The 23,540-nt window shown below is 36.3% G+C and overlaps 1 protein-coding gene across 1 annotated transcript in view; it reads right to left on the reverse strand.

Moving 5' to 3' along the window:
• Window positions 1-3,971: 3,971 nt before the first annotated feature.
• Window positions 3,972-23,540, reverse strand: part of tbc1d15 (TBC1 domain family, member 15) — a 44,912-nt gene continuing 25,343 nt past the window's right edge. Inside the window, exons 7-17 of the mRNA XM_048548890.2 lie at window positions 21,602-21,793; window positions 21,315-21,443; window positions 18,846-18,949; window positions 18,346-18,440; window positions 15,329-15,445; window positions 14,937-15,037; window positions 13,612-13,711; window positions 12,545-12,642; window positions 9,833-9,949; window positions 8,332-8,418; window positions 3,972-7,661 (exon numbers count right to left, since the gene is read on the reverse strand). Of these exons, the coding sequence (XP_048404847.1) occupies window positions 7,443-7,661; window positions 8,332-8,418; window positions 9,833-9,949; window positions 12,545-12,642; window positions 13,612-13,711; window positions 14,937-15,037; window positions 15,329-15,445; window positions 18,346-18,440; window positions 18,846-18,949; window positions 21,315-21,443; window positions 21,602-21,793 (1,359 nt within the window). The 3' untranslated portion in view covers window positions 3,972-7,442. The remainder of the gene's footprint in view (window positions 7,662-8,331; window positions 8,419-9,832; window positions 9,950-12,544; window positions 12,643-13,611; window positions 13,712-14,936; window positions 15,038-15,328; window positions 15,446-18,345; window positions 18,441-18,845; window positions 18,950-21,314; window positions 21,444-21,601; window positions 21,794-23,540) is intronic.

The raw sequence follows: 23,540 nt of genomic DNA on the forward strand, positions 1-23,540 counted from the left end.
CTGGATGAACACAGCAGAAATTTCTGAAGAAGGGTCCTGACCTGAAACGTCAGCTTTCCTGCTCCTCTGGTGCTGCTTGGCCTGCTGTGTTCATCCCCCTTCACACCGTGTTATCTCAGATTCTTCAGCATCTGTAGTTCCTACTATCTCTGCATTGAATACCTGTTTTGTTTTGCAAAACATGCAAAGTGCAACAACAACATTAAAGAAAGAAGTGTCTTAGAGAGTAAGTGGTTAAGATTTTGGACATATTGTCTGATTATTGGATAGAGGCAAGCTGAACGTAGGCCCTCAAAATAGAGTTGAATAATTAGCTGATGAGAAATAGGTTGCAGGGCTGTGGGGCAAGGGCATGATTTTAGCACTAGCTGAATTGAGCTTATAGTGAACTGGCATGGACATGATAGGCCAAACAATATCCTTTATATGCTGTAACTTTCTATGATTCTTACCTGGCAATTTACAGAAAGTACAAGAAAAATACAACATCAAAATCAACAGTTCTCATGACTTCAGGTGATTTCTTTATCATTCATTCATTCTCATCCAAGTTACTGCGTCAGATTTCTCTATTTCAGATCCAAGAGAGGGTGGGTAACAGTTTTACCATACATAGAACATTTTGTTCTTTGCTACCAATTCCAAAGAAAACCTTGGATCAATACAATGTCTTCAACAGGATCAAACATTGTGCCCTTTTAAACACATTATGTGCTGCTTGATGGCTCAATGGTTAGCATTGCCTCCTCAAAGCATGAGAAGACCCAGATTCAATTCCAGCCCCAGGTGACTAAATGTGGAGTTTGCACATTCTCCTTGGATCTGTTTGGGTTTCTTCTGGGTGCTCTGGTTACCTCCCACAGTCCAAAGATATGCAGGTTACGTGGATTAGCCATAGTAAATGCAAGATTATAGGGTAAGGGAGTGGGTCTGGGTGGGATGCTCTTCAGAGAGTTGGTGTGAATTCAGTGGGGTGAATAGCCTGTTTCCACACCGTAGAGTTTCTATTGTATAAGTTCTCAAAAAGGCTGTGTTCAAAGCAACACATTTTCCTTGGGCAGTTATGGTCTTAAAATCGACCCCATGAGAACAGCAGCAACAATTGCAACAAGGCAAATTAAATCAACATCAGATCCAGTTTCACGATCTTTGACTAAGGCTAAAGTGAGGGTTAGTGGTTTAATTGAACATTGAAGTAAAAGCAGGATCTTGTATGGATGTTATGCTTCATGTAATTAACCATTACTTAAAATTGAAAGGAAGGACCCAGAAAATATGATGTCAAGAATGGAATTAGCTAGAATGCAGTTAGAAACAGGTGAAAAAAAACTTGTATTGGGGAAACAGGTATAGAGTTAAGATAATTTAAAATGGAAAGGGAAGAAGAGGACAAATAGAAGAATTTGGAAATGAAACACGAGCAACAAAGGGAGAACTTAGAGAATGAGTTGTCCAAAGGAAAACTTAGAGTAAAGGCATAAGGAAGAAATAATGCCTTGGAGATAGCAGGAACTGCTGATGCTGGAGTTTGACATAACAAGGTGTGGAGCTCGATGAACACAGCAGGCCAAGCAGCAGAGAAGCAGGAAGGCTGGGCCCTTCTTCAGAAAATACCTTGGAGGATATTTCTGATTCTAACGTGGGATACGATTGAACTAAATCTACATTCAGTGCTAAAATTTGCTAAAAATTGAGTCATTAGGTATTTCACCTCATTTGAGAAGGTAACTGGACAAATAGAAAAGGTCAATTGTTACTTTAATGTTACAGATCATTTTGACAAGTGTGGCAATGACTGAGTACACCGGCTTGTCAGAAGAGATAGTAAGATCTGCCGATGTTGGAGTCTAAGACAACAGTGTGGAGCTGGAGGAACACAATAGGCCAAGCAGCATCAGAGGAGCAGGAAAGTTGATGTTTCAGGTCGGGGACCCTTCTTCAGAAATGAGGAAGGGGAAGGGGGCTCTGAAGTAAATGAAGGAGGTTTGGTTGGGTTGAGGAAGGTAGGCGGGATGGTGATTGGTGAGTGCAGGTAGGTAGTGTTGGGGACTGGTCGGTGACGTGGGAGGAGCGGATAGGTGGGAAAGATGATGGACAGGTCACGGAGGTGGGGTGAGAGGGAGGGTTGGTCTTGGGATAAGGCCGAGGGTGGGGAGATTTTGAAGCAGGTAAAGTCCACATTGAGACCATTGGGTTGTAGACTCCCAAGGCGGAATATGAGGTGCTACTCCTCCAGTTTCCACGTGATGTCTTTGTGACACTGGAGGCGGCTCAGGATGGACATGTCGTCCGGGCACAAGTTTAAGATGAGAGGGGCAAAGATAAAGAAGGGATCTAAAGAGGCAACTTTTGCGTGCAGTGGGTGGTGCCTGTATGGTGCCTGTATTGTACCAGAGGTGGTACAATTACATTTAAAGGTAGTTGGATGGGTACGTGAATAGGAAGGGTTTAGAGGGGCAAGGGCCAAATGCTGGCAAATGGGACTAGATCAGTTTATATTTCAGTGGCGATCAGTTTATATTTCAGTGGCACAGACGAGTTGGGCCAAAAGGTCAGTTTCCATGCTGTACAACTTTATGACTAATGTAAAACATGGTAGCACTGTAACCAATTTTATGTTTAATTTCAATGTCACTTAGTGTTAATGTGAACACTGCAGTAATGTTAAGATAATTTTAGATTAGTAATGAAAACATTCATTTTCATCCCTTCCTGGGGGTACAAGCAACATAAGGCATGCAATTTATCTATATTTTAATACCATTTATTGCAAAGTTCAGATTTGAGCTATTGGAATATGGTTTTGGTTTGTGTCTGAAGGGGCTCAATGATTAACTAAGGTATTTCTCTTGCCATTTTCTTTTAAAACCGTCTGACCATTATAGTTTTTGGAGATTCTAAGAGCTAACAAGTAAAAGTACATCAGGATTTCAGTTCAGAAGGTGAAAGATTATTATTTTCTTTTTACTTTTGATTAGGGCAACACCGATGGCTTGGGAATAAACTTTTGGATTTCAGTTTGGTTGTTTCGCAGAAATCTTGGTTGAAGCTGAATGTACAATTTAATTTCTTCTGATTAATGGAGATGGTTTTGAATTCTTAATATGTTACCTCAGTGTAAGTAATTTCATTTGAAAGTTCCAGAGCAGAAGTATTTGACTTCAACCTGAAGGAATCATTTGAAGTTGAGAAATTCTAAACTCGGTTATATGAAGGCTCCAGGATGAGGTTATTGGATTCTCAAAGTGGTGAGTTAAAACCACAGTTAAATTACGCCTGTGGTACAAAAGAGAAAAGAATTCTCTCTGCCGAGTCCCATAAATGTGCAATTTTGGGATCAAAGTGTCTTGCACACAGTTTCAAAATCTTTAAATGTAAGTTACACACAAATAGCTTGGTTTATCCTTAATTTTAATAGCCTAATAAATTTCTGTTTTATCATTCAGCCAAACCTGCAGCAAAGCATATTTGTATTGCAGTGAAAGACCAGTATCAAGCTCAATATCAGTCTGGAATCTGACTCAAGTATTAACATCAGCTAGAAGCTTAATATTTGCTACTATCAAAAAAAAAGAGCTATTTTGAACTTTCTTCTCCCCCCTCACTTAATAGTTGACAGTGACAACATTCACAGTCAGCTTCCAGTATTAATAACGAAACAAAATTAAGTGGTACAGGTGTGCTGCCCAGAATTATCTATAATTGATAATGGATGAGAATCTACGGATGCAGGCAAGCTCATAAACAGTTAAATTTTATAACCCACAAATTAATAGATGCACTCCCAGGAAGGCATATATTTCTTTCTCTACAAAAGAACACAAGGTACTTACAAATGTCTGCAGAGGTTCTCTTTGTGAGAAGTCTTTACTTGTCATAAAATGAAGAAATACCTTCTAGGAGATAGGAGTTCCCACGTGTAATCATAAATCAGTAAGTAAAACCAATTCACAAATACTGTACCTTTATTAGTTCTGAAGTAAAAGTTTGAGGTTTCAACTGAACAGCATGAGGTTATTGTGAAACTCTGTTTTTTGCAATGGCAGATACAACTGATCATTTTAGTCTACAATATTATCAATTCACATTTTACAATGTGTGAAACAATAAATTGTTGAGATAAATGCAATTTTATGTACATAACTAAAAGGACAGCATCCTACAGAGACAAAATATTCCATGTCAAGAATTTATGGCACATTTTTAATAAAAGCAGTTTCCTTATAAATGGCAGAAAATGTATGTCATAGCTATTGAAATACTGCACAATAAATCTTTTTAAACCAATAAGAAATTTGGAGAAAGCAAATATCACCAACAGAAGAACAAATGTGAGGCATAAACTGAACAAAAGATGAAGTTGATATGTGCTAATTTCCTGGGCAACAGGAAATTAAAGCCTTCAAAGCATGCTAGTACTCTTCTTGAACTCCCTATAATTGTGTAAACTAAATAAAATTTCGGCAAGTGTTTAAATGTTTTCTCTTAGCACAAGGAAAACTTTCATTAAAAAGCTTTAACAAAAAATAAGCTTTAAACAGTGTACCTATAAATGGAAATGGATTTAATTTTCAATGTAATAACTTGGTTTAATGCAATTTCAAGAAAACAATGCTGGGGAATCAGTCTTAAAAAAAGTTTAGTTGGACCAACTAAGGATTTATAAATCAATAATAGACATTTTTTTTCCATGAGGAAGGAAACTATTTGGTCTGTAGTGCCAGTTCCTCTGACAGTTATCCATTTAGTTCCTTTAACCTCTTCTGCATATACATTTTAAAAAAGGAAAGAAATAAAGTATCTTTTGTGTTTCATATCTCCATATCATTCCAAATAAATTCATATTAGTTAAGTGAACCAGTCCAAACCTTAGCCAGATTTAATGCTTTGGCTAAAGAAGAGAGAACGAACAGCATTTTATAACATTCAATCAAGTCTAAGATTACAGCAATTGTAATATCATTCATCCACAGAACATGAAATTTTCCATACAGGGATAATTTTGCTTCAAGATTAGAAGGAGACAAGATCTACCTTCAGGAACAATTGTGAAGTAACTGAGAAGAACCGTTTCCAGTATTTACCTGTCATAATGTCTACTGTATGGGTATCCTAACAGACTGGCAGGCAGTCGCCACATCCTGGGAGGGGCAGATTCGTTCCAGCATGGTGGTCACCATGTCCCAGAGGGGTGGTCTCGGTTTGGCAGTCTTGTCCCAACATGGAGGTCTTCTTCAGTGGCAACATCCAGGTATTCCATCATTCATCATTTCAATTGGCCTTTCCTGTACTGAAATGGATCCGATATGAACTTGGCCTTAATTTTTGCTTTATTTTGCTTATCCGTGATTTATGTCATGAATACAGGTGCTGTGGCATGGCACCTCATAAAACTTTTCACGACATTTTTGTAAAAATACATAGGACAAAAAACTGCTCTTATCTATGTATGGCCTTCACATGGAAAATATTATATTATGTCTCATTATTGTGAATGATGTACAACACCAAGATATGCTGAGTGGAAGCAGCAGGCAATAAAGAAAACACCATCACTCATGCTCCTCAAATGCAGGTCAAGATCTTAACTGATGAATACCCTCAGAAAAGGTGTTAGATGCTTCTCCAACCTGCCTTACTATATTGTCCCAATCCATGGTAAATCACTTTATGTACTAAACAAGGCATATTACGCACAGAAAAATATATAGAGTATATTCTAAGAAAGTATAGATTTTAAATATTTTAAGCATCAAGGATGTTGCAATGGTTACCAATGTTCTAAGTTTAACTCAAAATAAGTAGAGCTAGTACCAGAGCTGAAGCACCAAGTAGTGTCTGCTCAGTCAACGGCATTATTATTGTTTAAGTCAGAGCTTTTTAGTCTGTGAGATATCATAGTAACATTTTCCAGAAACTCAGTTTGAACTAAACTCTTCAAGAATGTTTATTTCAATTTAAAAGTTCCTGTGTTACATTTATATTATTGGGTAACGTACAAACTTATGTAATTTTAAGCCTTTCTTCCATGTACTTGACTTTAATGCCTTTGTAAAGTAAAATGATCGAGTCTTCTGTAATAAAAAGCAGTGCAAACAGGGATTTCCTTTGCAACAAAACATATTTGTACTAAAAATAGTCCCTTGTGAACACACAGTACATTTGTTAGAAAGGAGAGTTATATATTACATTTACTTTTGTACACAGTCAAAATACAAAATTTCAGGCTTTATACAACTGTTAGAAATCGTGCCTCTGTACATTTCTTCTTGTAGTAAAAATCAAAGTAAATCAAGTTATACATTTATTGAACAAGCTTTAATTATTAACCATACATTAGAGTATGGATGGGAGATGCAGTAGCTTAAAAATATGCTTTTCAACATATATTCTCAGTTGATTAGAAGATTATATAATTTTTTGTTTTGCATTTTGATCAGGGATATTTGTCCACTAAGCATTCCATTAAATGCAATAAAAATACCTTACTTGGCAGTTCTGACAATCTCTAGCAGAGCTAAACCTTTACAGAATCCCTGAAAAGAACGCTCCTGCCATCAACTAACTTCAGGTTTTGTACTCTCAGATTTAATGTAATAATGTGGTGAATATTCTTTAATTAATACTGCATATAATCACGTATCACAGCAGCGAAATTTGTAAGCAACTTCTTCCTCTAGAGCACTGTACAATACAATATTCGGTTGCTGAAGTCTCATTTGCAATATTCACAGGTCATTTTACAAATACTTGCAATCAATTTTGTTAGCGCTATGAAAATCTGTAGAGTAGCTCTAAAACATTAGATTTCTTTCAAGAATAAATTTGTCTGGTGAAGCTTTGTGAAGACTTAACCAATAGCTGACCATTATCCAAAACCCTCCACCCACAATGTTTGTTTTCCTAAATCTTGATCAAGATGAAATATAACATCAAGTGCTCATTTTAGACAGGCATTAAGCACCTATTTGGATTGGACAAGCTAATTATAAATTTTATTCAGACCACAAAAATTTCTTTGATTTCAGAAGCAATTTTTGAGAGAAAACCCTCTTTCAATAAAATCACAGATACTAATTAGATATGCATTCATGAATTAACAAAGTAATTGTTATTTTCTTAAAATGAAACAAAACCTCATTACCATTCTTCAACATTCATGCTTGACATGAGGAAGTATGAAAAATGCATTTCCATATGAAGGCCCTCATGGTTTTAAGTAAATAGAAAAAGTACACTTTCTTTGCATTCGTTTTGTAAAAACATTTGGAATTACAACAGGGGAATTTCCCCATACTAATCTTGCACTTTCTTGTCTTAAATATATCAAGACCCACTGATCGTTCCAAATACTGATATGTTATCTACGAAGACTTTTGCAAAAAAGTAAACAAATTGTGGCATGTCACTTGGCTGGGGTTACAAAATTTCAGATTTCAGCTTCAATCTACAGCGGTTGTCTTGTGCCCATTCTGAGCAGCGTCCGTATGTTCAGCTAAGTTTTCGTTTGTCTGCGTAAAGGAAGCCACTGCAAAATCTGAATGGTTTGCCCGCCAGGAATTTTTGGGAACCCCTGTATCAGATGCACTAATTTCCAAATCAGGGGTTATAACTGTGCTATCCTTTAGGCCAAGAATTTCTCCAACAGCCTGCGGCAAATCCTACACAATACACAGAATAATTTAATTAGAAAGAAAGTTAAGTTTATTTTCAAGTTATTTCTATTCTACATAAAATACACTCATGGCTTTGTAATTTTAAGCTGTGACCTTGGCAACGACAGCATACAGGAAATTGGAATGTGACAGTCAAAGGTTGCCATGGAAAACCTTTTGTTACTTTGCATTTTCTCCATATTAACTGATAAGTCTATGCAACAGCAAAGATGATTAAGTGAGTTTTTAAAGTATGCATTCAGAACTGACATGAGTATTTGAAACTGAGCTGATATGCATTCATGAGTGAATTGTACATATAATTTCAATTAGATGGTACAGACACAACATAACACTAGTAAAATTAAACAGATGTTTTTAAATATGTTTGTTTAAACAAATGTACTACACAATCTAATTAAACTGTATTGATAGTTTGAATCATTTATGACAACATATTACAGCTACTTTCACTGGTCAAAATTATAAACACTAATGAATAACTTGAGAAGATCAACTTTATTATAATATTATCTACATTAACATTTCTCTATGCAATAAAGGCATGTATACTTGAATTAACAGCTGGCATAAAATGCACCTGGTGATCCAAAAGGCTTGTCATATTGACAAGCATAGTTAATTACTGAGGTTAAACACTTCATGGCACACTCACCTTACATTTCATCATTTGACAGTAAATTGCCTCTGCTTTACAAAGTACTTCTTCTACATCCAACTTCAAAGAAAGTTCATTGATGTGCTAAGAATACACAAAATAAGAAGTCCTCAATGTAGATTTCAGGAGCGGGGGGGGGAGCCAAATCCTGCAGTATATAAAGTGTAAGGACGATTAAGCCTGCCTGTGTGCCTAAAAGGTTCAGGAGAATGACATTTCTCATCCCGAGGTATGAAGAAAGAATGTTTTCCTTGAAGGAGGTTGGGAAGAGATCGGATAGAGATATTCAAAATCATAAAATTGTCTGGATGTATTACATGGGGTTGGGGGGAGAAACTGTGCCCATTGGTAGACGGATTAAGAATTAGAGCCTGGATTTTCCATTTACCAGGGATTCATTATTCCAGGCTGTATTGGAATTGCTTATGGGGACTCTGAGGAAACCCCATCATAGCAGATTCTAAATTAATTGTCTGGAAAATTGTAGGTTTCACTGGGCAGCTTCTCTGAGCTTGAAAATCTCCAAAAGGCTCCATTTAAATCCAATACTTCAGAGGGTTTCAATGAAATTAAATGAATAACCACTCCGGAAAAGTTAGTCTATTATAGTCTTACTCCCAAGTAACTATTTAACTGACCCCAATGTGACCACAGACCCACCTCCATCTCTGCCCCTCCCAGACCAACCCAACTCCAAACACGCCACTGCCGGATCTAACACACATCCTTGTCAACCTATCCCAAACACTGCATCATTTACATGGTTCACTTGCCAACTTGCACCTACCAAATGAACACCCTGTTCCCTACCTCTTGGCAGCTACTTCATCTGGCAGCCTACCTTCCCAACATCTTACCCTCTTGGAAGCCGAAAATCACACTTACCTCGTGAACTTAATTTTTAACACCAGCTGTCAACATGCTCTCTCGACCTTTACATTTCAGAATACAGCAGCTGACCGTTGTGAAATAGGGGCATGGCTTGCCTTCTGCTGACTGGTCTACATTATCAAAGAATTGTCAGAATAGAAGTAAGATCTGCACTTCTGGAGAAGCCTTGATTAGAATCTCCATTCATAACTGAGGAGCCCTGTTCTTCTGTAAAACCTGGAGCAGTAACCTGTGAGATTGCTAGTCCCCAGAAAATCCAGGCACAGATGGCACAGATTTAAGGTAATGACAAAAGAAGCAACAGCAACAACGAGGAAAAATATTTTCACTGACTGCATGGTTAAGATTTGTAATGCAGAGCTTGACTGCTTCAATCAAGGGATTCAAGTGGGAATTCAATCATTACTTGAAAAGGGAGAGGGTTCCGGTGTAGGGAGTTAACACAGGAAACGGCAACCAGGTGAACAGCTCCTTTGGAGACTCAGCACTGACATAATGGCTGAATGGCCTCCATCTGTGCTGTAACTAACTGCTTGATTCTGATCTGAAATATTGACAAAACATGCAAATCTACATCTGATCATTTAGTGTATAAATAATTAAGTACCTTTAGAATTTCATTAAAGCCATAATGGTCTTCCATTATCTTCTGTTTTTCAGAGTCTAGTATAGCACAGCATATCAACAGATGAAAATTCTGGCAAGGTAATCCAGTCCACATAACCTAGAAAACAAAGAGGATATTTTCCACCCCCACAAATGTTAGTCAGAATTTAATTTCCTCCATTCTTGTGATTTGATTATTACTGTGATTCTTTCCAGAAACAGGAAGATATTAATATACTTGGTAACAGTTCTGGTGTCAGCACTTCCAAAAATTAATCTTCAAATATCTTCACAATTTAACTTTTTTTTTGTTTTTTCCCCCACCTGGTTATGTTATAATTGTTCCATTTATTCTTTTTTAGGTGGTGTATCCAGCTGAACATGTAGATGAAGGCACATTTTTAAAAAATATAAATACTATTCACTTAGTATTGTCAGGGGAAACTAGAACCCCATTCTCTAAGTTACTCAACTCAAAAAATACCAAATGGGGGAGAACCAAATGATGGATACCTAGACAAAATTTCTAGCCCTCCTTCTAGGAGCTACAAATCAAGTTTAGATATGTTCCGAAAGACTCTGCTTTGAGTATATTAATGCAGTAATACTTGTTCTTTTTCCCAATGGCAGCAAGGGCCTAATATTGTTCAGACAAATATAACAAAGAGATGTAGATTTTGAGAAGACTTTCAATAGAACTCTATATTTGAAACTCCTAGATTACGCATCACTTTTTCTGGCTTGCATTTATAAGTTTGTATCTTGGAATATGAAGTAAACTTTCAAAATTAGCTGATGATACCAAACTTAGAGGAATGGCACACAAATTATTACAAATTGCCTGCATGGGAAATCTATACCCAAGTAGAATAGGCAGACAGGTAGCAGAAGGTACTTAATATGGAGAGTGAAGCGTGAGGTGATGTGTTTCCTAACCAGCTGCTATTTCTTCCCCATGACGGTGGTGAATGCAGAAACAACCAATGATTTTAAGGGAAATTTCTACTTGCCAAGTACAGCAATTAAGATTTAGATCTGAGGGTACAGACAGCCCTACTATATATCAGTGAACATTCGTTCCATATTCTTCTAATGGAAAAGGCTTTTGCCCCTTTTGTATGACAGGGTTATGCATTCCACATTCCTTAACTTAAGCTTCCGATTCAGTACTTTTATTCCTTGTTTCAAACAAAGAGATTTCTTTATCATAATTAGAGTTTTCCTCTGAATTGACAGGCACCTTTGTTCCATCAATCAAAATTTCCTTCCAGAGATCGCTGCTGACTTTATTATTACAATAACTCCTTGAACGGGTCTCTAAGTCCTCAAAAGGAACATCCCCTGGAAATCAGGTTGTGATGTGCATGATTGAGGGGATAGACTGGTGCCTCACTTTTACTTTCAGTATTGGTCCTACCCATTGTACAAAGACCGTACTAAATGGCTCTTCAAAATCTGGTACAGGTATTAAAGGTACCAGTTTGATGACACGTTGAGGTTTACGAACTACCTGACATTTATGACATGTTTTATGGGACTGCATCATAACCTTATATTTTATTATCCTCTTCCAGTTGTTTGAAAAAGGAAGAGTACAAACCAAATTCAAAACAAAAATGGAAAATATAACAAAATATCTATGGGTAAATATGATTCTGCAGTTGGGCAGAATTTGCTGAACAGTCCTGAATACACCAAGAGCAATAGTAACAACCAAATTAAGATACCCAGTTGAGCTTATAGCATTTGGACATTGTAGTGATTAGAACCATGGCCAGGTAGGTTCAATACAATGTTCCATAGAATCCCTACGGTGTGGAAACAGGCTATTCAGCCCATTGAGTCCACACTGGCCCTCCAAACAGCACCCCACCCAGCCCTATCCACCTTCTCTATCCCTGTAACCCTGCAATTCCCATGGCTAAAGCACCTAACCTACACATCCCTGAACACTATGGGTAATTTGGCACAGCCAATCCACCTAACCTGTGCGTCTTTGGACTGTGGGAGGAAACTGGAGCACCCAGTGGAAATCCACGCAAAGCTGGGGAGAACATCCAAACTCCACACAGCCAGTCGCCCAAGAGTGGAACTGAACCTGGGTCCCTGACGCTGTAAGGCAGTAGTGCTAACCACTGAGCCACCATGCTGCCCTAGTATTACCTATGAGATCCTTCACTGGGGTTGTTAACCTGGGCCAATCAGGGAGCCCTGGCTGACAGATGTCAACAGAAGATTCAGAAGGCCTCTTCACACTATCTTTACACTGGCTGGTCACAATCCATGTATCGTGCACATGTAAAGAAAGGGTGACTTGATAACAGGATACCAGCTTCTGCACAGTTATTTCAAATACATTCTCTGCAAACAGAAGAAACACGTTCAAGGCTTATGTCATTTTCAAATTTCCCAGAAACATTGGGAATGTATAGTTCTTTGTTGTTTTCCCCCTAGCATTCCATCAACCAGACTCAACTTCCCAGCCAATTTTTCTTGTAGGATAAATTGTTATTGGTTGAAATTTGGCATTCTGGCACCTGCCCTGTTGAGGGCAAGATGAAAATTTTCAGCAACATGTCTTCTAAATCAGCAATATTTTGTTCCTTTAACTATTAGCAGAGTTATTGCAAAGTAATTCTCCCAACTTTTCTTAAGGATCAACCAAAAATCAAAAACACATTCATCTGTACAATATGCATGAAATGATTCTAACCTCCCAGAGTCTAAGAGTATCTTGAAAGCTGAACTCTCTTTTGAACCGAATCAGAAGCCATCTGAAGCAGAAGTACAGATATCCAGATTCTTGAGATTCTAGGAAAACAACTTATCTTGTTAAAAATCCTCTTATCCAGTTGAGTAGGGCTGTCTAAAATACTCTGCAGCATAGTTATTTTGCTCATATTTATATTTAAATATCAAAGCTTAGATTTCTGAAATGACTTGAAACAAAAGTTTCTTTTATTTAAAACTAATAACATTTGCAGGGGAGTGCAAAGCATTTTACAGTTCTTAACATTTTTAACATGTAACATGTATGGTTATTTAAAGAAATGTGAAGAAACAGCTACAGTAATTATGTCCAACAACACCTTTCAATAGAAAAAGATAAATGGCTAGCAAGTCTGTTTTCAGTGCTGAGTGACATTAGTGAAGGCATCTGAAGAATTCCATTGCTCCTCTTTGAAGCAGCACTTTTACATTCACTTAAGATGATAGTTGGGGCTTCAGATTTAGTTTGCTTTCATAAGGCAGATGAGAATGAAAAAAGCATTCTGTGAACAAGTAGAAACTGAACATTTTAAACTTGTTTCCAAATGGGATGCAACCAAATTAAAAATTTCAGAACACCACCACACATGCTTCTTATAGCCTTTCAAATTAATAACAAATAAAAATATTGTATATTCAATTTATTAATTGCAAAAACTGATTAAATATCTGTTTTATGATCCTGCAATTACCCTTTTAGTTTTTTCTTTAAATGTAGTTCTCTGTTTAAAATATGTTTTCACTCTGCAAATCAAAAAATTCTGACTTCCCATCACAACTGTGTTTTTACAGAAAGCATGGGGACAGTTGTCAAGTTGGTATTTAGTAATGTGGAAAAAACAGCACCTAACAATTTGCACAACAGTTTCCAAGACTGTCTATGCTGATTCATTCAATCGGCACGCAACAATTATTAATGGTGCCCACAATCATAAAACCAATTACCTTACAGGAACATGAATAGAGCGCAAAATCTAGTATTTTAGATGGACACTTACAAAGTAAACTTACCAAGATAATTCCAGAACCCAAGGTCAAGCAACTTTAATAATGTACTAAGCTGGGATAATTCTGTTTTCATGCCTTGCATTTGCTCCTCAAAATTGCAATGCTAAAATAAAGGTATTACACAAACTATATTAGAACTTTACGAAAACCAAAAATAATCATTTTGATACTTTTCATTTGATTGTGAATGCAAAGTTGTACTTAATCGCAAACTAGTTAATCCATGTCAAGAATCCACCAATTAATACTGTTCATCTGTTTTCCTTCTGCTGATCAGTATCAGACAGTTAAAAGGTTCTGAATTCCCATATTCACTCTCAAACTCTTCCGAATTGTGAGATAAGCAATTAAACACAGCAAAATAGAAACATTAAATACAAGACGAGAAATAGACCACAAAAGGGAAGGGGGAAAGAAATATACAAAGAAAGGAAACAGATGAAGAAAAATAAAAAAAAAGCAAAGGAAGAAGGTAGATCTAGAAGAATTATGGCAAATAAAAGGATGCAATGATTACATAGGAAAAGAAATCAGATGCAAATACACATAGGAAGGTAGGTAGACAAATAGATGGAATTGAAAGATCAAAATCAGAATTGAACTGACTCAAAAAAGATTAATACTTCAAGCGTTGGAAAATTATTTTTGGTTATATCAGACACAAAGTAACTTTTCTATTCTTAAATAAGATTTATATAATCATGAAACATGCAACTAACACAAATTCATCAATTTTTAAAATTAGGGTAAGTTTGATTACTCAACAACATGTAGTTATATCCAGTGTTACGTGAAGGGAGTAACATTGTAATGTGGCACTGTCAATTGAAAATCCCTCAACTGCTGGACATTATGAATAATGGCATGAGGATACATATTTGTTTTCAAAGATGGCTTGTTTACATTCCTAGCTTTAAGATTTCTTAAGGAAAGAAAACAGTAATCGCTTCATCACTATTAACAATAAACCATCCTAAACTCAACAGACCTTTGGGATTTTGGGTGGCACCCTCATCAGTACTTTGTCTTAGGATCAAAATTGCACTCAAACAACAATCATTACATCACTTAAAATTGTGAAACTATGATATTATGTAGGCAATAAGAGACATCATCTGGCAATTAGATGATATAAATGGAGTGTCTATTTAAATCTCAAAGGAACTTACACATTGTAAGTGCACTGTAGAGAAATTTAGTTCCTTTTCCTTGTGAACTAAATTCTGAACTCAGTACTCTATGGATGTATAACTTTTAAGAAAGATTGGGAGATCATTTGAGGTGCTTGCAAAACTTAAAATTCAATATTAGCTCATTTTAATTCTTACCATTTGTTCTATGAAAGCAACAAAGCACCAAAACGCATCCACTTCATTTTCCATGACATACAGTATGGGAGAAAGCAAGTCACTCATTCCTTGAACGTACCCTAAAGGTTAAACAGTGCCTAATTAATAAATAATAAAGTCACCTATTTGACAAGCAACTGCAATAACTATTAAACTTAATTCAAATTAGTAACTTAATAGCAAATGTTTATTTGCTGTCACTATCTATATACACACATCTTTGCAATACTTTTATTAAAGCTTAAATTAATGTTACAAAAATACAATATTGTATCATAATTTATTCGTACAGTTAAAGCTAGAGATTTACAAAATAATAAACATTTGCCTAAGTAAAACTGAACATGGTTTTCACAGATCATCATACTTACCAAGATCAAAATCATACATGCAGTAGGTCATTAATATGTCATGCAATAAAATCAATCCAGGATTTTCATGCCCTTCATAAAAAGGATTTGTTCTATCTGTTCTGTTGACGTCTTTCTCTAAAAGAGATATTTGTTTTCAAACAAATTAAAATTTTCAAATAATTTTCTGAAATTAAAGAGAAATTACAGCATTTGTTCTTTTCAAAGATTACATTTCTGTATTTGAACTAAGTTTCAACCAATGTCTTCATGCATGGTTTTCTTTCATTGCTCTTGGTCTTTAGTGGATTACTTCTTCCCCTCCCAAGATGAAACACATTAAATCCACAATGAAATACCACGATCTTTAAACTGTCAAGGTGCTGCACTGAAATCCCTTATCAGAATGAATAATTTATATACTGACATTTCAGTAAGGATCAAATAAAGCAACATCAAAGAACAAAAAATAGTAAGCAAAATAATTTCAAGACGTCTGCAGTTTAATAAATGAATAATTGTCTTAACATTTAAAAGACTGACTCATTTAAAGAAAGACTGATTTAACAACACAAAAGAAAAAGGAGCATGAGTAGGCAATTCAGCCCTTCAAGATTTCCGTGCTATTCAGTACAATCATGGCTAATCTCATCCTGGCCTCAACTCCACTTTCCTGCCCGCTCCCCATAATCCTTTAACTCATTACTAATTAAAAATCTGTCTGTCTATCTCCTCCTTACATTTATTCAACGTTCCACTGAACTTTGAGATAGTGAATTCCAAAGATTCATGACACTTTGAGAGAAGTAGTTCCTCTTCAACTCTCTTTTAAGTCTGACACCCCTTATTCTAAAATTATGATCTGTTGTTCTAAATTGCCCCACAAGGTGAAACATCCAGTCTACATCAAATTTGTCAAACCCCTTTAGCATCTTATCTATCTTAGTTACATCTCCTCACATCCTTCTAATCTTTAGCAAGTGTGGGCCTAAACTGCTGAATCTCTCCTCATAAGAAAAATGTTTCACTGCTGGAATTAATTCAGAGAGCGTTCTCTGAACTGCCTCCAATATAACTGCATTCTTCCTCAAGGGGACCAAACCTGTATGCTGTACTTTTGATGCAGTCTCATTAATACCTTGTAATTTGTGCGCAATTTAACTGCTTGACACTACAACTCAGGTTTTAAGATGAAAACTTTAAGGTGAATGTGATGATAAAAGTAGCAATGTAATTTGAGATTCAAGCTAACAGTCTGGCTTCTAAGTATACCACAACAAGGTTTGGGAGAGAATGTATCTAACCAATGAGTAGCATTACCTAAGTTTACTGCGAAACTGCATCTTATAAATTTCCAAGTTGTCTGAAGATTTTGAAAACTTCCTATGTGCTTGTTTAATGTTATGACAGAAGAGCCATCCATTCTCTCAAAAAGTTAGATATGAACATCAACATAGCAACTAAGATTACATGAGAGCACTCCTTTGTTCATGTGGTGAATGCAATTTAGAGTAGTAAATATGACCCAAGATGAGCCTGCTACATACAAGGTATGGATACTGGTCTGAGACTAGAGCCCATTATAATAATGGCAGTCCTTGAAAAGTCTATAATTTACATTTTAAAAGGATGTCAACAGTTGTCAAGACAAGGCAAATTTAACTTTTTCAATTCTACATGAAAAGCCAAGATGGTTAAATGAAAATTTAAGACTACAAAATGAATATGATAAATTCTGGACCTGACAGTTAACAGTTTTACTGCTTTCTATCATTAAGCCATACCTTAAAATATGCCTCACTCTAAAAAAACAACAAATAATAGCTTGAAAAGCTTCATCTAAAAATATCTTAAGTGGAAAAAGTGTTAAGAATGGCCAAAACAGTGAAACAATTTATTAAGGTGACAGGTTTTTCCATATGGTTGCAATTACAATATTTTTCTGCGTAATAATTTCTTCAGGGGTAACTAAGAAAATAAGAACATGTCCCATGAATTTGGTATTGCTATGAGATGCAGGATTTGGAAGAATTGCACAAAGAAAACAGCCAAGTCAGAAACATTATACAGCCTAGACCCAACAATAGCTTGTCTGGATATTCTTAATTGTTTCAGCCCCATGCGAACCATACAAATCACATACAATTACCAAGCGAGGAAGCTGAAAGCTGACAACTGAAAACTTTTACTTAATACAAAAGAGGTACTTAGACAGCACAATAATCACTGAACAATTTAAACATTTTAAGAAACAACAAACAAAAACCGTTTTTGTGAAGACACAGACCAAGCATAGAGTTCAGTGATAAGATATGCATTCAACTTTTACAATAAAAGACTCGAAGATCAGTTCAGCAATGATAAAAGGTAAAGTATGAAGGGAGCCAACTCCTTCGGCTTAAGCAGTTGCATAAGGTAGTAGGCTCGATGTGAAGTCTCCAGGTCAGCTCAGAAATACGGGGCAAAGATTGGAGAGTGCTACATAACTGATTACTCAAATTCAACAATTTAATCATACATAACATAAATAAGCAATGAGAGATTGTTCATGTCACATCAACTTTACACAATTTGTTAATGAACTGGTAATGGCCTGTGTTAGAATCCACCCTCAACTGATGAGAAGGTTCAGAGCTGATGAATATTTTCACTCTTTGATGGTTGCAGAGTTGTGAACTGAAACTGTTTTGAAAGTCTTTGATCAGAACAAAACTACTCAGAGCTCTGCATCTAGAGTTAACAATCTTACTCTGAGGACAAGTGGATGGCAGGAAATGAATTTTAGTGTTTTTGACTGACAAAGACAGAACATTTTTCCAATGCTGAGGCAAAAATGTGGGAGGTGGAGAGAAGCACAGAAGGGTTAATTTCTCATCTAGCCTAGTATGTATTTTACATAGGTAAAGAGGACCAGAAGTAATTAAAAACATTATTCTTATCTTAGTCAGAATGAAATTTCAGATTCAAAGAACAAGTAGAATTTCAATTTGAATGTACGCTTTTACTACACTCAAAATTTTTTAAAAAGACTTGTTTACCTATAAGACTCTTGTAATCTTTCAATCTGGTATTTCTTTTCTCTTGTTCTTTGCTGACTGATTTCCATTGAAGCTTCATCCTGAAGTACTCATCTCTACACAAGTGAAAAATCAGCAAAGTCTAAAATGGATTGTTTGGTGCCTTAGCCACTGCAACCAGATGTACTGTTTATTTAACATCACAACAAAATCAATTCTAAACACATTAAGCTGGTAAATGCTTTATTAAAAAAGTTATTTTTAAATATTGCATAAAATCAACTACAACAAATAACATACAGATTTCCTTAATTCCGATTGATATGCCAAACTCTGGGTATTAACCATGAACTCACTTCCCTGCTCATTACAACAAAACAAAGTAGGACACTGGGTATTAACAGAAATCATAATATTCTTGCATAGTCCTTGTAAGAGAACAGTAAAGGTCTAGAAAAATGACACAGTAGCAACTGCTTTCTCAAATCTATGATACCTGTAGAAGAACAAAAAGAACTCACGTTTTTCTTTTGGCTAACAATCTTCTATCTTCTTTTGAACTATCCCATGGGAAATAATTTAGAAGAAATTTCCAGGTCAATCTTCTTACTGCATGGCAAAGACCCTAACAGAAGAAAATATTTAATACTTGAACTAAATTCCACAATTGTGAAAGGAACCAATCCTTGTGACAATTTAACATTGGTTCACCTTTCAATTTGATTTATAGTTCAGCAGAAAATAATCAAGGCTAAATTTTATACATATACATACCCCTTTCTCTGTTCGGCATGTATCTTTTATGATTCCTAAAAGGTGCTGAAATTGGTTTGCAGTGAGGATTTCTATTTAGAACCTCCCCAAAAAGTCAAGCTCTTCATCATTTGATTATTTGTTTTCTGAACAGACACAGCTGTTAAGATGTTTTTATGTGCGTTAGCATCTGCCAGCATCGTTCCATTTACGTGTGATAACAGACACACAGCAAATCCACTGGCAATGGAATAGTTTTACCAGGTGCACTTTTCACTGATGCTCTGAAGTGATCAATCTGAGATAAGGTGCTATCACAAGTGTTGCCCAAAAGGTTATCAGATGTCATTGTGGGACATTGTTGTTGGCATAGGAGCCCGCTGTCAAGTTCCCAAAGACACAGATTGAAATGGTGGCACATACCAGCCCAGAGTTAATGTTGTCTTTTCCTTCCACTGTTGATTAGTGTCTCCCATGTGTGAAAATCAATGTTTAGGGCTTCATCTCATACATGCATGAATTGTCATGGAGTTTTTAGTTCTGGCTTTCTCCCCATATCCTTCAGAATCCATCAATCTTCATCCTGTAAACATCCTCAAGCCAGGAGTTGCCTCTGCTGAGGAATGTAAACATACTTTGGGAGAATTGCTTCTGACAGGATTCCTATATTTGTGATTTTCTTTTTCCTGGAGACACTGAAAATCACTGCTGACAAAAATGACAATTGTCCCTTCCCAAAAGCTGCAAGTTGGCCTTGCTGCACAACCACATAAGGTGATGAGACATGGGTCCTCATCATCCGACTCATGGGTCACAAGAGTCAGATTGTTATTTTGAGAACCAGATTGGGTACCTGCTCTTTGTGCATCAGTGTTTTAGGCCAAGAGTCATATTCTCTGCCACCACTGATCCAAGGTAGTAGAATTTGCCAGCCAATTCCAGTGGCGTGTTGTTTACATAAGAATAGTAAGCCATTCAGCTGGTTGAGCCTGCCCCACTATTCATATGATCGTAGCTAAATGAGCATTTCAATGCCTCTTATCCACACTTTCCCCATAACACTGGACGCCACTAGGTGAAATCAATCAATTTCCACTTTAAACATACTCAAGACCTAGAATTTCCCAGCTCCCAAAGTTTTCAATCCTCTGAGTAAACAAATTTCTCATTTCAGACCAAAGAGATATGAACGTTATTTCTAGATTATGCCTCCTTATTCCGGACTCCCTTACCTACATCTACTCTGTCTATCCCTTTAAGTATTTTGTAATTTTCAATGAATCACCCATCGTTCGTCAAAACTCTAGAGAATACAAGCCCAGTTTGCCAACCTTCTTTTAATAGGACAGTCCCGCCATGCCAGGAAAACATCTGGTGAATCTTTCTTGTATTGTCTCCCTAGGTAAATAATATTAATATCCTGAGATAAGGAGACCAAAACAGCACATAGTACTCCAGGTGTGGTCAAACCAAGCTCCTATTTGATGAAGCAAGACTTCATTACTCACATTGACAAATCTACCTGCAGTAAATTCTAACATTCCATGAGCTTTCCTAATGGCTTGCTATCCCTTACTGACAGGACACATAGGTTTCTCTGTACATTTACAATTTTCAACCTCCCACCATTTAAGAAATACCTGCTCATCTGTTTCTCCTACCAAAGGGGACAACCTCACACTTTTACACATTATCTTCCATATTCTTGCCCATTCACTTATCCAAATCTCCTGAAGCCGCTTTACGTCCTCCTCACGACATACATGCCCACTTAGCTTTGTTTCACCTGAAAATTTTAGACTATAATTGGTCCCAAAGTCCAAATCATTGATATATACGTGAATAGCTCGGCCCCAAATTTTCAATGTTGCAACAGCCCACTTGTCACAGTTCCAACACAAGAACGACTCATTTATTCTTACTCTGTGTTTACTGGCTGATAGCCAATCATCAATCATTGCTAGTACATTATCTCCTGTCTCATGTTTTTTAATTTTTCTGACCAGCCTCCTGTTGGGAACTTTATCAAAAGCCTTCTAAAAATTGATGTATACTACACCCAATGATTTTGCATTATCAATCTTGTTTGTAACATACTCAAAGAAAGCTCCAAAAAATTCAAACACAATTTTCTATTTGCAAATTCATGTAGGCTATAATGAAAGCAACATATTGCAGATGCCAGAAATCTGAAATAAAACCACCAAGTGAAAACTATTTTAAAGGAATGCATTTACCCCCTTGAATATCATTTTTTTCACATTGTCTGGATCTAGGACTTTTCCTTCTGCGTCCATGCATTGTGACCACCTCTCAATGGAAACTGGTTCTCCTCTTTGAATTTCAGGCCTTGTTCCAAGATCAATCTGAAATAGATGAAATTGAAATGAATGATTTTAACTTAGTTCTACTCAATACCACCTTTACAAGCAAACAACAGGATTACTAAAATACACATTAAAAGCTGAAAATTCTATAAAATACCCTTAACAAACACAGGTTTAAAGGCATTAAGATAACTCACTCGTGTGATGACTTCAAAACCTGGCTCCTCCTGATGGTTAATTTCCAGGCCCGAAATAGATTCAGTGAGATCTATTTCAGATGCAGGTCTTTGTTGGGATGTGACATCATAACCTCGAAATGCATACATAAGGTAGTTTGTAACTTTTGAAAAGCCTCCTAATGTTGTTGTATATGGATCCTTCTTGAATTTCTGTAAGATAAACCCCAAGAGAGTTAGCCATGCTATACTGCTACATAAACATTCCAGAAAAGATGCATTGCTTACCATTTACAACAAGTCAAATCCACTAATTTCCATTGCATCCTAGGCAACAATAACAAAGTGATGCTTTAACCGTACAAAGATCCTCAAATTAGGATCAACTACATAAAATGATTACCTTTGGAGAATATTAATAAACAAATTTTGTGCATTCATAATACTATGATGGTGGATTCTCCAATCAATGAATGTTCATTTTTAAATATGTTAGAAAGAGGATGAGAGACATTTTAACATTATGGAAATGTTCAATACAGTAGATGCAGAAAGAAATTTTTGAATTGTGGGGAAAAAAATCCAAAACCGGGCACTTTAAATACAAGACAGCCACCAAGAAATCCAGGGGAAATTACTTTACTCAAGACTATAGTGAATGTGGAACTCACTATCACAAACAATGGTTGCAACTAATAGCATAGAAATGAATAGCATTTGAGGTGAGTTAGACAAATATACAAAGGAGAAACCAATAGCAAAAGGTGCTGAGAAGATGAGATAAGAAAACACAGAGGAGATTCTGTGCACAGTGTGAGCAGTTGCATATACCTGTTGCCCTAAATCTGTTGGGCCCAGTTCTGCCGTAAAACACGATGTAATTCTATCTAATTTCAAACTACACCAAATAGAAGCCAAAACACATCTATTCTGGTTGTTCAGCGCCACCAATCAGATCATTAGAAAATAATTTAAATTCAATTCAATCACTTTGAAAGTTCCCCAACGCCTCTACTGTTTATTTAGTTTATCCTACTTTCATAGCATCCCAAATTGCTCCTCCTCTATGTGATTCTACTTCCTGGAATTCACTCCCTATCCGATTCACTCAAAATGTTCTTGTTCTGTTCACTGATGGTGAAGCCTGCTCCATGTTCCAGCCATGTCCAGTCCATTCTGCTGCCACAGCTGTAGTAGCATACAGTTTGACAGTTGTTTCCTACAGTCCTGCCATTAAATTTTTCCCTACTTCTACACAGTAATTTTCATCACATACTTTTGTGGAATATGGCCATGCCTCATAAAAGGATAGAGGATAATTAAAAGAATCTATGATAATCAATTTCATGACATATCTGGAAGAAGGGCAAATGTGGTGCAATGTCTACATGCATACAGGAGATCAGATTTTGAAAAATATTGTCTTAATAATGCTTGGGTCCTCCTATTAGGCTTAAAGATTCTCACTTGGTCATGTTCTAAAGTAGCATGTCACATATGTTTTTCAGTGCTGGCTAAAGAAATAATCTCAGCAAAATATTTAGTAATAGTAGCAAATACTACAGCACAATTTGAGACCTAGAAAATTGAAGAACATTTGGAAGTCCTCAAAATTAAAGGTCTAAACTAGTGATTTTTTGGGTTTGAATTTGATATTCATAGAGAAAACGGATATTACTAGTCCTGATTACTATTCAGAATTCATTTAAATATGTATGGTTGCACATCTGCACATTCTTAATTACCCTAAGCAATTGCTTTTACAACTGTGGCTTAAGAGGAATTCATTATTTCATCGCAGATAATCAACAAATTATTTCATTCATTGCAATCCAATTGTACTGTTCATATGGACAAAACATGGGTGTTCAGGAATCAATGAGTTTTTTTTGGCTTGAAACCAGTGTTGGAACTTAGAGTCCACAAGGTCAGCTTTTAGTATTGGAGGTTGTTCAAGTAA

Source organism: Stegostoma tigrinum, chromosome 18 (assembly GCF_030684315.1).
Source record: "Stegostoma tigrinum isolate sSteTig4 chromosome 18, sSteTig4.hap1, whole genome shotgun sequence".
NCBI classification, from domain to species: domain Eukaryota; kingdom Metazoa; phylum Chordata; class Chondrichthyes; order Orectolobiformes; family Stegostomatidae; genus Stegostoma; species Stegostoma tigrinum.